Source organism: Camelina sativa, chromosome 17, assembly GCF_030686135.1.
Source record: "Camelina sativa cultivar CO46 ecotype springtype chromosome 17, ASM3068613v1".
Classification (NCBI taxonomy): Eukaryota; Viridiplantae; Streptophyta; class Magnoliopsida; order Brassicales; family Brassicaceae; genus Camelina; species Camelina sativa.
The window spans coordinates 9,432,546-9,447,571 of record NC_141896.1 but is presented as its reverse complement, the minus strand read 5'-3'; the positions used below and the strand labels follow the sequence as shown (position 1 = coordinate 9,447,571).

Genomic DNA, 15,026 nt, shown 5'->3' with positions numbered 1-15,026 from the left:
TATACGTATTTGGCCCTTTAACAAAAATATAAACTATACGTATTAGAAAAATATCTAATGAACACGTTACACGAGAATAGCCAATTCCATAATTCTGTCCTACACAAACAAAAAACAACCAATTTGGTCATCTTCCTTAATCAAGTTAACTGCCGACGTTGATCCATTAACCTTAGCCAGTCACAGTCGAACCGACTGGAATAATTCTTGGTTTAAACTCCGGTTAAATTTAGCATAAACCGACTGGAATAATTCTTTTTTGTTGATCCTAAGTAATCGTGGCGACTAGACAACATTCCAGCAAAGCCCACTCTACTAAATAGCATCATGTGGCTGTGGTTCAATGGCATAGAATAGACTGAAACTTATTGAAACATTCACAATATTTTAAAAAAGAAAAATAGAAAATTAAGAAGCGAAAACATTACTCTAAAATAAATGTGAGGTCACCTGAACATTAATTTCGTTTTGCATTTTCACACATTAGAAACTTAAACATTTAACCATTTTCCAAATCTCACTATATAATTTTTTGTCTATGTAATAGGAGTATGTTCTTTTGCAAGGGCCAAAGGGTAAAGTTAGAAACATTACAAATTTAAACGATATGTGAAAAGGTAATATTTTTAACACGATGTTAAATTTAGAAGAGTCCATTAGTCAACTAGTAAGTGAGATGCTTCCAAATGATTCGAACATAACACACATTAATGAACTTAATGTAAATTTGCTACCAATGTGGCTTTTAGTTATTCTTATCGGTGACTTAACTATACAAGTTTGTTAGGTTTGGTTTGGCTGATGTAAGTGTAACTAGAAACTTTCAAAGTATTTTATCCGGAATCTTTAACAACTGTTAAGGAAGTAAAGGTAACAATATCAGGGAAAAGATCAACGGGAAAAATGTGATTAAAATCATGAACTTTCAAATTTTGGCCATTTAAAACATGAACTTTGTTGTAGGCCATTTAAAACATCAACTTTCGTTGACTAGTTTTTTTAAACATGAAATTTCGTTGACCAGGCCAAAATAGACATGACGTTAAATCCGATGGTTGACCTACTAACAGATGTTACTATGCCGTTAATCACTCCGTTACTGACAAAACGACATCGTTTTAATTGAAGTTTTAGTTTGAAATAATGTCATTTAAACCATGAACTTTTAAATATAGGCCATTTAAATCATGAACTTGTAAATGTATGTCATTTAAACCATGAACTTTTAATTTATGTCATTTAAACCATGAACTCGCCCTGGGCATTCGGTAAAAACCAGACAACCTAAAAATTTTGGTTATCGGAGCAAATCGAAGAGAGAAAGCTTAATCGTTTGGTGCAATTGATTTGAATAACCGGATTTTGGTTTGACTCGGTAATCGAATCGATTGGTTTATTAGAAACTGTAGAAGTATATAAGCCTAATCGGCTAACCCGTTTAACCCTAGTTTAGTTTATCTCTTCTTTCTTCGACTCTGCCTCATGATGCGATTCTGAGATAGAGAGGGAAGAACATCAGTTCATCATTCTTTTTCGATCTTTGTCATGTATTTTGTGTCTTTTTGTTTTTTTCTTGAGTCTTTTTCATTTATTAGGACACTACACTAGATTCTGAAAGATTGATCATCTTGTTTTAGGATGCTGCACTAGAGTTTGAAAGATTGATCACCATTTTTATGTATTATGGTTTACATAACATAAATTTGAAAGTTCATGGTTTAAATGACATACATGTACAAGTTCATGGTTTAAATGACATATATTTACAAGTTCATGGTTTAAATGACCTGTATTTAAAAGTTCATGGTTTAAATGACACTTTTCGAATTAAAACTTCCATTAAAACGACGTCGTTTTGTTAGTAACGGAGTGATTAACGGCATAGTAACGTCTGTTAGTAGGTCAATTATCGGATTTAACGTCATGTCTTTTTTGGCCTGGTCAACGAAACTTCATGTTTAAAAAAGCTAGTCAACGAAAGTTGATGTTTTAAATGGCCTACAACAAAGTTCATGTTTTAAATGGCCAAAATTTGAAAGTTCATGATTTTAATGACATTTTTCCCAAAATCAACCACTCCACTAGCCCAGTGCATGGCAGAAGATACAGGGCTCGAGCCTCGAGTCCACATATCAACGTCACGCTCAGAAACACTCTGCCTTGTTCAGTGGCTCAGAGCTACTTTTTAGTAACAAACAAAAAAAACAAAATAAGAAAAAGAGCTTTTCGAAGGTGTTGTTTAATTTCATTTCAATTCTCTAAACAATCTACAAAAGATAAACCCAAAAATTGTCACAGTTGCTCTATAAACTGTAAGAAAGGGTTTGTTGGTTCACTTCTCGAGGCCAAAACAAGTAACAGATTAATTTCGTTTTCCAAAATATATATAACTAGGTGATAACCCGTGCTACAGCACGGGCAAAAACGTTTATTATATTTTTAAATTCTTAATACTGTATGAGTTACATCTATGTTAGTTATTTTATATTGATAGTATAATTTACATGAGTATTTACTTTGGAACCCGAAACCCTTCTATTCATATCTAATTACCTCTGGTCTCTATACTCCACTTCCCACCATATGTAATAATCTCTCTTCTGTTTCCTCCTGTATTAACTGCTGTGTTATATCTCTTTTATATAATTTTGTATTTTACTATAATTTCTTCAACCATATTTTATAAGAAATATGTTTTTACTACTAAATTTTAAAATAATTTACAATAAGATTTTAAAAGATGTATCAAGAATATAATGAATGTAATAAGTTTTAAATTTCTCTAATAGTATATATATATATATATAAACATGGTTAAATAATTGGAAATAATAAAATGATAGAATATTAAATATAATAATTATAAGAAATAAATAAAAAGAATGAAAATGCAAATATGGAAGTACGCAATAAAAATTATTTATTGGAGTACATGAATAAGAATTTTTTATAAATTTATTGGATGGGTGATATTATGAAATTTAACCTGCAAAAGAAAACATAAGATTATGTCAAATAATTTACACGAAGAACATATATATAATTTTTTAAAAAGTGGGAACAAAATAAAAATAGAGTCTTACATAAGTATCCATAAAGATGAATCAAATGTCTTGGAAAATCTCTTTGAAGACAACATTCCTTGTTTTTTTTGAGGTTTTTCTTTTGGGTCATAATGAGAATTTTCAATCCTGATTTAGTACTTACACGGGACATCGCTACATATAGCTGGCCATGAGTGAAAACCGGTCTAGGCAAATATAACCCAACAATTGAGAGTGACTGACCTTGGCTTTTGTTGATAGTCATTGCAAAAGCAACGGTTATCGGAAATTGTCTACGTCTCATTTTGACTATCTAAAAAAATTAGTTGGTTTAAACTATCTAAAAAAATTATAATTCTCAAAAACTATCTTACTGTTTTCAAAAGTACCCAAAATTTTCAAAGTACCCGTTCCAAATTAGTTGATTACATGTCCCATAGTCAACTTTTAAATATAATATATTTGTGTATGGGCAACACAATACACAAAAACTCATCAACCACTGAGACTTTTAATGTCTTCTAAGTACTATCTCGGGATACAACACATTGTGATATTTTTTCATGTAAAAATGGTTTAGAAATTAAAAAATTAATTAGATGCTGTTAGTATTTTCTATTGAAATTAGTTGGCCACTATTTGGGTGTTTTGTCAATATTTTGGTTTATATGTGAATATCGCAACCCGTGTCGAGGATAATTAAATTTGAAAATATATGATTTTTGGCAATTCATCCATAATAACCAAACAGAGCCCGTGTTTTTTTCACGTGTATACTAAACTATTAAAAATAATTCTCACAGTTTGTTTAAGGGTGTTAACCCAAATATCATATTTGAGTTTGGAAACATATTTTATGCCCATAACTTTACTATTTTAAATAATTTTCGATTAGACAATATTTTTTAAAAAAGTTTGGCTAAAAAAAGTAGAAGAATTACATAAAATCTTTATTTGAATATTTAATTTTTATATAGTTAGTAGATCATAATTCTCAAAAACTCTCAAAATATTTTTAAAAATACACAAACTCTCAAAATACCCATTTTAAAGTAGTTTTTTACATGTCATATAGTCTCGTCCTATCCCGTCTTGTCCATTTCATACTGCCAAAAATTTTGTGTCCTATAACCGTTCTTTTTGAAATAATTACCTTTTAAACAATATTTATTAAAACATTTTGGTTAAGAAATTCTCAAAATTTTCAAAAGTATACAAAATTCTCAATATACCTGTCTCAAAGTAATTCGTTATTGTCATATTTCTTTTTTAATATGAATCTGATAATTGAAAAACTTATAAGATTTATTTTAGGAATATATATATTTTATATTTAAATGTTGAAACTATCCATATCTATAACAAAATAGCTGGTTGAAAAATGTCTAAATAATGTAGGCTAGTCAAAAGAATGATCTTTGATTCTTGATTTTCAGAATATACGAAAACAGTGTGTTTAAATATAAATTAATATTTATTTCCTTAACTACAAAATCTACAAAATCCCATTAAATGCAAATGTGTTTTTAAATTAATTTTCAAATTTTAAAAGTTGAATTATTATTAAAATAGTTAAAAGACATTCACCCATTCGAAAATAAACATCGATAGAATTGGATGCAAAGATAAAAAAAAAATTATATGGGTCAGTTAGACCAGCTCGTTAATCTGAATTCAAAAAATAGCAAATATATGTGTTTACCTTTTGTAGATTAATTAAATAGTCATGATATCAACAACATTAACATGCAATTATTTACAAAACAATGTCATGTTTTGTAAAGTGAATACTCATAATTAAATAATTAAATTAAAAGTTGAAATTAGATTCCAACTTCCAAGTACCCTACAAAATAATGTGATAATTTGAAAAAGGATCTTTGCTTATTCAAATTAACCAAGTGAGTCAATTAGATTTTAATACTTGGAAGATAATTTGAGATAATTTGAAAAAGATCCTTTTAACTAAATTATTTTGAATAAGCAACTCACTGAAACAATGTCATGTTCTTGATTTGATCCTTTGAATAAGGATGTGCAAAGATAATTTGAATAAGCAAAGATCTAACAAAGCCAAATAAGCCAACTTTTTACATAAACTTTTGTTTATTGACTCACTTGGTTGTTAATTTGTTATGCGAATATATATATTTATTTGCTTACGATAGATACATGAACTAAAATTTAATAAGTTAATTTGTTACTACAGACAAATATTATTAATACCCAAGAGATAATAGGGGACAAATATTATTAGTGTTTATAGAACAAATGCACACACACTAAGCAGGAAGAAGATAAATTTATTGATAAATTTGCTTAATAAATAGTTGACTAAATTTGATATATGATTGGAATGACCAAATTTTTGGCAGAAGCAACATCAAAGGCATCCGTCGCAATTACTATTGGGGGAACATTTGGTGTGACAAAGGTTGAAATAGTTATCTTCGCTCACGACTCACCTTAAATTTTTGGCTCCTCGACTCACACATCCCTGCTTCCACAGTGACAGCATACCTTAAAAATCATATAAACCATAATAATTTAATTTTTTTATATATTATTATAATTAGCAAAAACCTTGTCGACGTTGTTGACGTTTTTTGTTGTTGTGGTCTTCATCTTTATCACCTCTCGGTATATTAGGCTTTTTCATGAATTTTGTCTGCTTATGTTCAAGAGAAATACAAAGAAATAATAAGAAAAATATAACCTAAACAAAAAAAACTACCAACATAGTTTTAAATAGGAAATGAAACTTAACTACGTTTATGCTTTTTGTTGTCACCTCGTTTGCAATCTTTTTTAAAATGTTGGGTTGCTTAGTTAGTTTGTACTTGCTAAATAAAATACTAAAACCACATGCATTCATATAAGATATCATTAGAGTTATGAAAACATGTTTCTGTCTAACTATGAAAACATTTGTATATATATGTTTCGATAATTGAAACCGAACCTTTCTAACTCATGGTGTTGGATATTATAATATGGTTGGACCTCGACAGCAACCATTTACCATTTACCAAGTTACCTGCACACACACAATAACATATTATTAAAGATAATCCGAACAATGTAAAAGCATGATTATGTGCTAATGGTTGAATGTCATAACATACAATAAAAAAAAACTGATCTTACTCACCATTTTTTCACATTCGCATATAAGATCAACATCTGTAAATTGCTAATATGATATAAGTGGAGTAGGAAGTAAATTGCGAATGTGAGCCGGTGATGGAAGAGTCAGGAATAGGAGGGTATATATAGATTTTAAATAAGGGGTAGGTTTTCTAATTTTTTTCAATAATTTGCACACGCATTTAATCCAGTTTATCAAATTTGAAACTGCTACCAAGTTAAGCGGGATTATGAAAATATATTTTGATAGGTAATTAATGAATTGATTGAATGCAAAGCTATACTACAACAGATTTCTCGAAATTTTAGAGGCATATGAAATCGAATATATATACCATTATAATTTGAGTAAATAGTCAACGTATATATATTGTTAGTTAAAGAATATCTTACGTATATGGAATGAAATCACTCATACGAATCAATCATGAAAATAGGATACGAATTTAATTTGAATAACAAATAAAAGAAAAATCTTATTTACTTTAAAACGTTAAAATATAGAAATGAAAAATGGGATAGTATGGAAATATTAGTAACAACTTACTAAAAAATGCCTGAATCTATTATGCGTGAAATTTCAGGAAGATATCTAAATATGAATGATAAAACAACTAATCACGGAATCAGTTATATTCGGGATTTTGAAATTATATACATTCCTATATTTTTGTAAGAAACTCAGATATCAAGATCAAATTTAAAGGTAATATTATGGGAATATGGTAATTTAAATAATTTAAATTATATTTGGAAGCATACATGGAAACTATAATATTCATGTTTTGGAAGCATATATGGCAAGTGCTATATTTGATCTGTGTAATCCGCTTATTTGTGGAAATAAGATTTCCTCACTAATTCTCAAAAAAATCATAGTGGGATAACTATTGGAAACAACAAAAATTGTAGCTAAGGTGCATCGAACTTGGCACCTTCCGGAATATATGAGGTTCATTGGACCAATATGCTATTAGAATTTTCTCAGCAAAATACACAATGTATTGGTTTTATTTATTATTTAGACGTGAAAAAGTCATTTTAAAAGATCCGACCCGGGATCCGCGTGTTTATCCATTTAGGATATGAACAAAAATTCGTTTTTACCCTTAATGAAGATATATTATTTGGTTATAGCTTCAATGGCATACTCTTGTAATTTCTTACAAAACGAAGGTTTAGTCTATAAACTGTGTTTCAAAATAATAGTAGGGATTAGAAATTTGTATAGAGAAATTAGTACTATTTGTTAATTTATCTCTTAACTTTACTTATTAATCTATTAAAAATCCAATATACTATTATTTCATTAATGTAATATACTTTTTTTTGAAAAAAAATTGTAATTTAGTATTGGTGTTTCGCGGTGAAGTGGTTAAAGCACACGCAGAAGAATCTCGATATATAGCTGCTGAGGAACACGCTTTGCCGATAGAAAACAACACTCAGCTCATCTTCTCTCACTTTCTCTCGTTCTCTCTCTCTCTCTCAGCTTACAAACAAGCAAAAAAAGTGAAACACCTCACCACCTTTGAGATCAAAAAGATGAACATCGCTCACACCATCTTCGGCGTTTTCGGTAACTACCAATCTCCTCAACCCTCTCTCCATCTTTCTTTCTTCTTCTTCTTCTTCTTCTTCCATGAGAAATCTCTGAGACTCTTCTTTATCGTATATTTTGTCGTTACTCTACTTTTACAGGAAATGCAACTGCTCTGTTTCTGTTCTTGGCTCCTTCGTACGTCTCTTCCTCATCCTCTTTCTCTCTCTCTATCTTTTCTCGTGAACAGATTTGTGATTTCCTCAGTTTCTTTGGCTTGAATCTTTTGTTCTGTTCTGTAAAAACTCAAAGATTCCTCTTTTGTTCATGAAGGATAACATTCAAGAGAATCATCAAGAACAAATCCACTGAACAATTCTCTGGTATCCCTTACCCAATGACTCTCCTCAACTGTCTCCTCTCCGCTTGGTAAAACCCCACTCCTTTAACCCTAACCTTCCATTGGAGTGATTCACTGATTCTGTTTTCTTAAATCCTCTGTTTTTCTTTGGGGTTTTCCTCTGTTTTTTATTTTATCAGGTACGGACTTCCATTTGTGTCAAAAGACAACACACTTGTGAGCACTATCAATGGCACAGGAGCAGTCATCGAAACGATCTACGTGTTTATCTTCCTTATCTACGCACCCAAGAAGGAAAAAGTTAAGATCTTTGGTATCTTTAGCTGCGTCTTGGCCGTATTCGGAACCGTAGCTCTCGTCTCTCTCTTTGCTCTCCACGGGAACGCCAGGAAACTCTTCTGTGGTCTCGCTGCTACTGTTTTCTCCATCATCATGTACGCTTCTCCACTCTCCATCATGGTAAGCTATATCAAGATTGGGTCTTTTTCAGTTCTTGCTCTTTCTTCAGAGACTCGTTTTGTTCGTTTGGTGTTTGGTTGATTGATTTGATTTGATTTACAGAGATTGGTGATAAAGACGAAGAGTGTAGAGTTTATGCCATTCTTCTTGTCTCTCTTTGTGTTTCTCTGTGGTACTTCGTGGTTCGTCTATGGTCTTATCGGTCGTGACCCTTTTGTTGCAGTAAGTTTTACAGTTTCTTCCTTATTTTGTTGTTGTAGCCTTTGGTAAAAATCGAAACTTGATCTCTAAATGTTAGTGACGTTTTTGTTAAATGTTCTGCGAAGATCCCAAATGGGTTTGGATGTGCGTTAGGGACACTGCAGTTGATTCTCTACTTCATCTACTGTGGAAACAAGGGTGAGAAATCTGGTGATGCTGAGAAGGATGAGAAGATGGTGGAGATGAAAGATGAAGAGAAGAAGAAGCAAAATGTGGTCAATGGGAAGCAAGACCTGCAAGTTTGAAGCTTTTGAGGATGATTTGGTTCTAAGTGATTTCGTATTAACTCTTCTTGATTAGAGTTTTGCTTTCTTTTTCTTTTTCGGTTTGTTGGAATGTAAAAAATGATGCCGAAAACTGTAAGATTTCCTGATTCCCCACTACTACTGATAACGAGTGTGATTGATTGAAGAAGACTTTGCCTTTGTGACTTTTATGAGCTTAAAAATTAAAACTGAATAATTTACTAACATGTTAACACTTCAATTACACACGTCAACGAATAAGTAAGAAGGCTTTAGAACCAAAACTCTACTTGTACATAATAGAGAAAGAAGAAAGAAAAAAAAATCGATCCATAAGTGTTAGATTAGCTTAGTAACCTGTCTATGATCAACCTCTGATCTCTGGTTATAATACATGGAGATGAGTTAACCAAGTTACACAATAACACAAGACAACAGTAAAAACATAATATTGTTTTATGAAACTTAACGACTATATATATATATGCTCTGTCACTTATCTTACCTCCAGGCTGAAGCAACGATTAAGCTTTTCTCCTCCCAGCAAAAATGGAGCTCACCCATTTCTTCTTTAAGCTTGTAGTTATTGCAATATTGTTGCTTTATGAGGTTCTGTATATTGTTTGTTACTCTAGAACTCATTGGTTTTGGACTGAATCCCGCCATCATCATCCTCGCTCTCCATTTTCCAGCAGCCTCGTATCTCTCAATCCGTTCTTCTCCTTCGCAAGCAACAATGTTGACTATGTCTCTAGCAAGGCACTGTCTTTCTACGTTCATTCTCTCTTGGCTTTCTCTAGGAAGTGTCATGTCTAGAGAGTCAAAAACCGCTGAGTAGTACTCATAAGCCTCTACGAATCTGGAGAAGAACGGGGAAGTGTTTGTGTTCACGTCTTGTTCAACAACTGTGACAAGCTTCGGGTTCAAGCTTTTGACCATGTGAAGCAGCTCGTCCCGCTGGTTTACAGTTGTGACACTCTCGTCAGGCATGTGATGAAGTTGGAATGCAAAGTTGACAATTAAGGTTTCTCCTGGTTTGCAACCGAGTGTAGATGGAGAGACTATTGAAGTCTTTGAAGGCACTGCTTTGAACTTGAAAGATACTCCATGATCTTTAGCGAGTTGCTCGAGTCTTAAACCGATGATACTTAACCCTCCGATAGAGCGTTGGACTGATTCAGGGTCATCAATACCAGTTAACCTCAGGCGAGGACGTTTGCCAGGTAACTCAGCAATGCTTCTTATCAGTGTCATGTATTGATTCCCTTGGTTTATATCGAAATCGATTATGTGCACTGCCTCTTCACCTTTGATTGCTTCAATGATCGCACCGTTAGCTGCTAAAAAACCGAACTTGAAACAAGGGCAGACTTCAAACAGGACTTGCATAGCTGCAAGCCTCTCATCCGAAGGAGGCTCTTTGCATTTCAATGCTCTGTAGATGAATTTTCCTGAAGCAGCCATTCTTGCAGCTAGACCTTCTACCATGTAAGCTGCAATTCTCTGAGAAGGGTCTCCTTGGATGGAAACAATCTGTCTCAGCTCATTTACCATTGACAAAGCTTCTTCTGATTTCCCTTCGGATAACGCACGAGCACAAGATATCAAGATTTGCTTTGGAGTGGTTTGGGACACAACTTCTTTGCTACTTACATGAGAGTTGGAATCTGCAGATGATGACTCTTTGGGAGAGTCCTGATGCTGTTCGCTTTCGTTTTGGTAAGACCATTCGTTGTCTATCTCCATCAGGTTATCTACACCAACCATTTTATCATCTTCATCACCAAGTAGCGCTCTTTCAAGCTCTTGAATCTTTGATCTCATTTGCTCATCATCAAACTCTTCCACCACATCCATGCTCGGACTGTAAGAAACAGCTTGGTAACCTCCCAAAGGCCTCGTAGACGATGTAGAGGTTGTTGAGTCAAACGGTAACTGAAACTCCATGGAACATCCAAGAACCGGTCTTGACTGATAAGGAAATGAGTCCAAAGAGCCAAATGAGCTAACTGAGGCACCAGAGCCGATAGGGTGTTGTTGAACAAACTCATCTGTTGGCGAATCAAGAAAGTACTTCTCATAACTTTGGCTTGGGTAAGAATCATCAGTCAGACAAGGGTTCTTGGACCTGTCTTGATCAAAGATCTGAGCAGAAGTGACACCACCAATGTTGTTAACATTCTCATTCAACGAATAAAGCTTCGGGTTCCTATAAGAGGATGGCTCTGCTGACCTCACCAATGACATGATTCTCGCTTTGATATGTTCTCTAACCACAGTCTGTTCCACCATACAGCTGCAACCACAACGCTACTCACATGTTAGATTCTTAAAATGTCACACACAGAACAAACCTCATACCACTGTGACTCTAACAAAAGCTTGTTGAATCATTCAAAAACAACCCAAGAGATGTACTTCCTAAAGATTAAGCCTTTGTGATGCAAATCTCAGAGTTGATTCTCCAAATCAGAGACTATCATCCAAAAATCCATTGAGAATTGCAAAATAGTTATGAAACTCCTACCAAACCTATGTAAAGATTCCTCCTTTCACACCTACCAATACCAAATCTATGCAATTCTCAAGGGCAAAGTCGATTAACTAAGAAATTTACTCATATAGTCGCAATTCAGAACAATCAGAGCACAAAGATTTATACTTTTAATTGTAATATGACTGGTTTAAAACAACAAAATCGACCAAGTTAAAGTATAGATTAGAGTTAAGGATAAAAAGAGGACCAGGAAACCAAAAAAAAAGCTCGGATGATGAAGTCAAATTACCAGGAGAGATTAGAGAGAGAGAGCAAAAGGGTCGGTCGGTCGGTCGGTCTTTGGATTGAAGAGGATGCCCAAATGAAGAAATTGACAAGAAGAAATCTGATATACAAAAAAGCGTCGGAAAAGCCCTTAAAGGAAGAAACAAAAGCCTCAAAGGTTTGACCTTTTGGGTCTTACTGTTTACACAGAAGAAGACAGAAACGAGAGAGAGAGAGAGATAAATACACTTTGGTTTCTTTCTTTCTGATTTTTTTTTTTTTTTTTTCTGGTTTGTCTCTGTGTCTGTGGTCGTTGTTTTAAGATGTGTTTACTCTTCTTTTAAAGATTCATACTTTTAAAGACTCGTGTGGTGTTAGGTTTTTTACTTACTTTAACAAACAAACAAAAAAAAAAAGTTTCTCAAATAGTCAAATGAAAGAAAAAAAAATATAGTAAAACTAAAACTTGGTCTGAATTTTTGTTTTTCCAAGAGGTACAAAATTTAGGGATGCATTTAACTTGACATTTTAAGTGATTTAATATAAAAATTACAAACACTATGTTATTCAATCATGAATTTTAAAAAGGTTTTCTGAAATTTACTATTATTAAACCGATAATTTAAAAATCTACTTTAAAATCTACTGTTATTCAAAACAGTTTGTGGATTTATATTTTAATAAGTTTTTGGGATTCTGGAAGATTTGAGATGATTTGTTTAGTTAAAAATACAAAAATCCAAACCTCATGGTTTTAGGTGGGATTTGAAATTTTTTTACCATAAATCATGTCAAATTTCCTTAAATCTTTCAAAATTCAAAATTTCTTAAATTCTATAAAATCCTCCAAAATAATTTTTAATACATTTTTTGTTGGTAAAATAGCTTATGAGACTCTAGGCCTGGATGTTTGGGTGTTCGGGTCGGGTTCAGGTTCGGATAATTCGGGTTCATATTTTTCGGGTTTACTAATATAGGATCCGAGCAGATGTTCATATAATTTCGGGTCGAGGTCAGGTTCGGTTCCTATCGGGTTCAGGTTATTTGGGTATCGACTTTAAGAAACTTGTAATGTATCCAAAGTACCCACAAAAACTTGAAATGTACCCACAAAACCCGAAAAACCTGAAATATTACTGTACAAACAGTTGTATAATCTAACAAATTCAATAAGAAACAATGAACTAAATCTTAAACAAATAAAACTGAGCATACCATGAAATCTTAAACAAATGAAACTGAGCATACCATGTCTCGCAAAACAATTCAAACACATACCATGTCTCGCAAACTGATTTCCGCAAATCTACATATGTGATACAGTGATATTTTGTATAAATGTGTTCGGGTATAAACAGATACTCACGGGTTCTCGGGTTCGGTTTGGGTAATATCTGATACCCGTAGTTACTTGAAAACGAAAACTGATTGGTTATTTATATAGAATCGGTTTGGATCGGGTTTGGATATTTGCGGGTTGGGTTCGGGTCGATTCCTCGGGTACGGTTTATTCGCCCAGGCCTATGAGACTCTATAAAATTGTTTGAATTTTTTCTAGCTCTACTGTTCCAGAAGGTAACTGAAATTAGTGATTAATAAATTAAAGTATCTGACTTGGAAAAGGGAATAAGATATAGTACTACTGTAATTAGCAGTTCCGTGTCGGTTTTGGTTTCGATCAATTTTTGTTGACCAGTTAATTTGTCACTCGGTTTTATTTATTGTAATATTTGGTTTATGACAGTATTAAATTTTAGTATATAATGAGAAAAATACAAACCGTTGGATATGTCTGAGAAATAATAATATGACGGAAGCGATCGTGGGGTGACGAAGGTGCGTACGACAGTTCCCACTAATTGATATTTACTGGATTAAATAAAAACATTTCACGATTTCATGCTGTTAGTGCAGTTTAACGTGTTGATTTTTTTTGTGAAATATTCAAACGCTCTCTCTTTTTCTTTGTCAACTTGAGAAAGTTACTTTGTTTTGCCAAAAAAATAATGTTGCATTATCTGATCTCATTTACTAATTCCAAAACAAAACAAAATTCATGGAGAACAAAGAAAAAATCGAGTTGAATACCACTTTTTCAATTTCTTTTTTCCTATTTAGCATAACATGTCAAAAAAAAAAACAAAAAAAAATTACTACACCAAAGCTTAGGTTTAGTTCTTCTTAATTACGTAAAACAAAAGATATTATATTTGTCGAGAAGTGCAAGATTGTATGGATACAAATCCATTCCTTAACAATCCTAAAAAATTAAACTCAAAGATTAAAAGATATTATAGGTTCGGTCATTCGGTGTAATTAATTTGATTCGATAACTTTGAATGCACAACAGCAATTTAGGTTGATGAACACTGATCTTAACTTGCATATATTTGTTATGTGTAAGTGTAACGAATATGTTTTAAAATATGTTGTTTACGGAAGTCATTGTTTCCCCTGCAATAGCTTAATTAAATTAGTAATCACTTACACACAATTGAGGTTGAGCGATTGTTAATAAAATACAAGTTTCCAAAGTTTAGTGGGACATAAAAAGTCTCCAAGGTAAAATGATTGTTTACCAAGTAATGATCATTAAACAATGTGTAAAGAATCTAATCACAATTATTATTTTATTTTAACAAGAAATTTTGTTGTTTAATTTAAAATAGGGTGAAGAATAATAGAGGATACTAAAACATTTGACGCAGAGTCTTTATCAACCCTTATCCTCGCAATACCCACATAAGAGACTTCTCTATCTCTTAATCTTATCCATTACGTAACTTCTGTTTTTATTTGTTACAAAGAAAACCTTATATCTCATGTTTAGTCCAAGTACATTCACAATATGGATTAACCTCACGAACAATATTTTATATATTCAACCATTATGCAAAAAAAAAAAAAAAAAAATCCCAAAAGGAAAAGTGTACAACTCACTGAATAAAGGTGCTTTCGTATGCTATAATGTTTACCAATTACCATATTGGAGGAATTAATTCAAATGGAAGTTTCTTTAAACAAATGATGTTATTTACTATCTAGTTGGTTGTTGTTGTTTTCTGTTCTTTTGACGAAGTATTGAAGTGTGAATAGAATAAATCATAGGCAGTGTAACAAAAAGCCTCCAACAAATTAAGCTTTTCATCACTTAATTCTCTAAACTTCCTATTCATGTATATTTCTTTTATATGTAAGAAAACTGTAA

General features: G+C 32.4%; 2 protein-coding genes across 2 annotated transcripts; one reads left to right on the top strand and one right to left on the bottom strand.

Moving 5' to 3' along the window:
* The first annotated feature begins 7,418 nt into the window (after positions 1-7,418).
* On the top strand, positions 7,419-9,226 carry LOC104773565 (bidirectional sugar transporter SWEET1). The gene is made up of 6 exons (XM_010498201.2): positions 7,419-7,770; positions 7,893-7,929; positions 8,065-8,160; positions 8,272-8,551; positions 8,654-8,773; positions 8,878-9,226. Exons 1-6 carry the CDS (start codon positions 7,737-7,739, stop codon positions 9,055-9,057), a joined length of 747 nt encoding a protein of 248 aa, XP_010496503.1. The 5' UTR covers positions 7,419-7,736; the 3' UTR covers positions 9,058-9,226.
* Positions 9,227-9,260: 34 nt separating this feature from the next.
* LOC104773566 (scarecrow-like protein 1) lies at positions 9,261-12,149 on the bottom strand. Its single transcript, XM_010498203.2, has 2 exons — positions 11,844-12,149; positions 9,261-11,353 (listed from the first exon to the last, which is right to left on the bottom strand). Exon 2 carries the CDS (start codon positions 11,347-11,349, stop codon positions 9,559-9,561), a length of 1,791 nt encoding a protein of 596 aa, XP_010496505.1. The 5' UTR covers positions 11,350-11,353; positions 11,844-12,149; the 3' UTR covers positions 9,261-9,558.
* Between the last annotated feature and the right edge of the window lie 2,877 nt (positions 12,150-15,026).

Coding starts and splice junctions, on each gene's coding strand:
- LOC104773566 (XM_010498203.2), bottom strand. CDS start 11,349: ATGGTGGAACAGACTGTGGTTAGAGAACATATCAAAGCGAGAATCATG.
- LOC104773565 (XM_010498201.2), top strand. CDS start 7,737: ATGAACATCGCTCACACCATCTTCGGCGTTTTCG. Junction 7,771..7,892: donor CACCATCTTCGGCGTTTTCG/GTAACTACCAAT, acceptor CTACTTTTACAG/GAAATGCAACTGCTCTGTTT. Junction 8,552..8,653: donor CTTCTCCACTCTCCATCATG/GTAAGCTATATC, acceptor TTTGATTTACAG/AGATTGGTGATAAAGACGAA.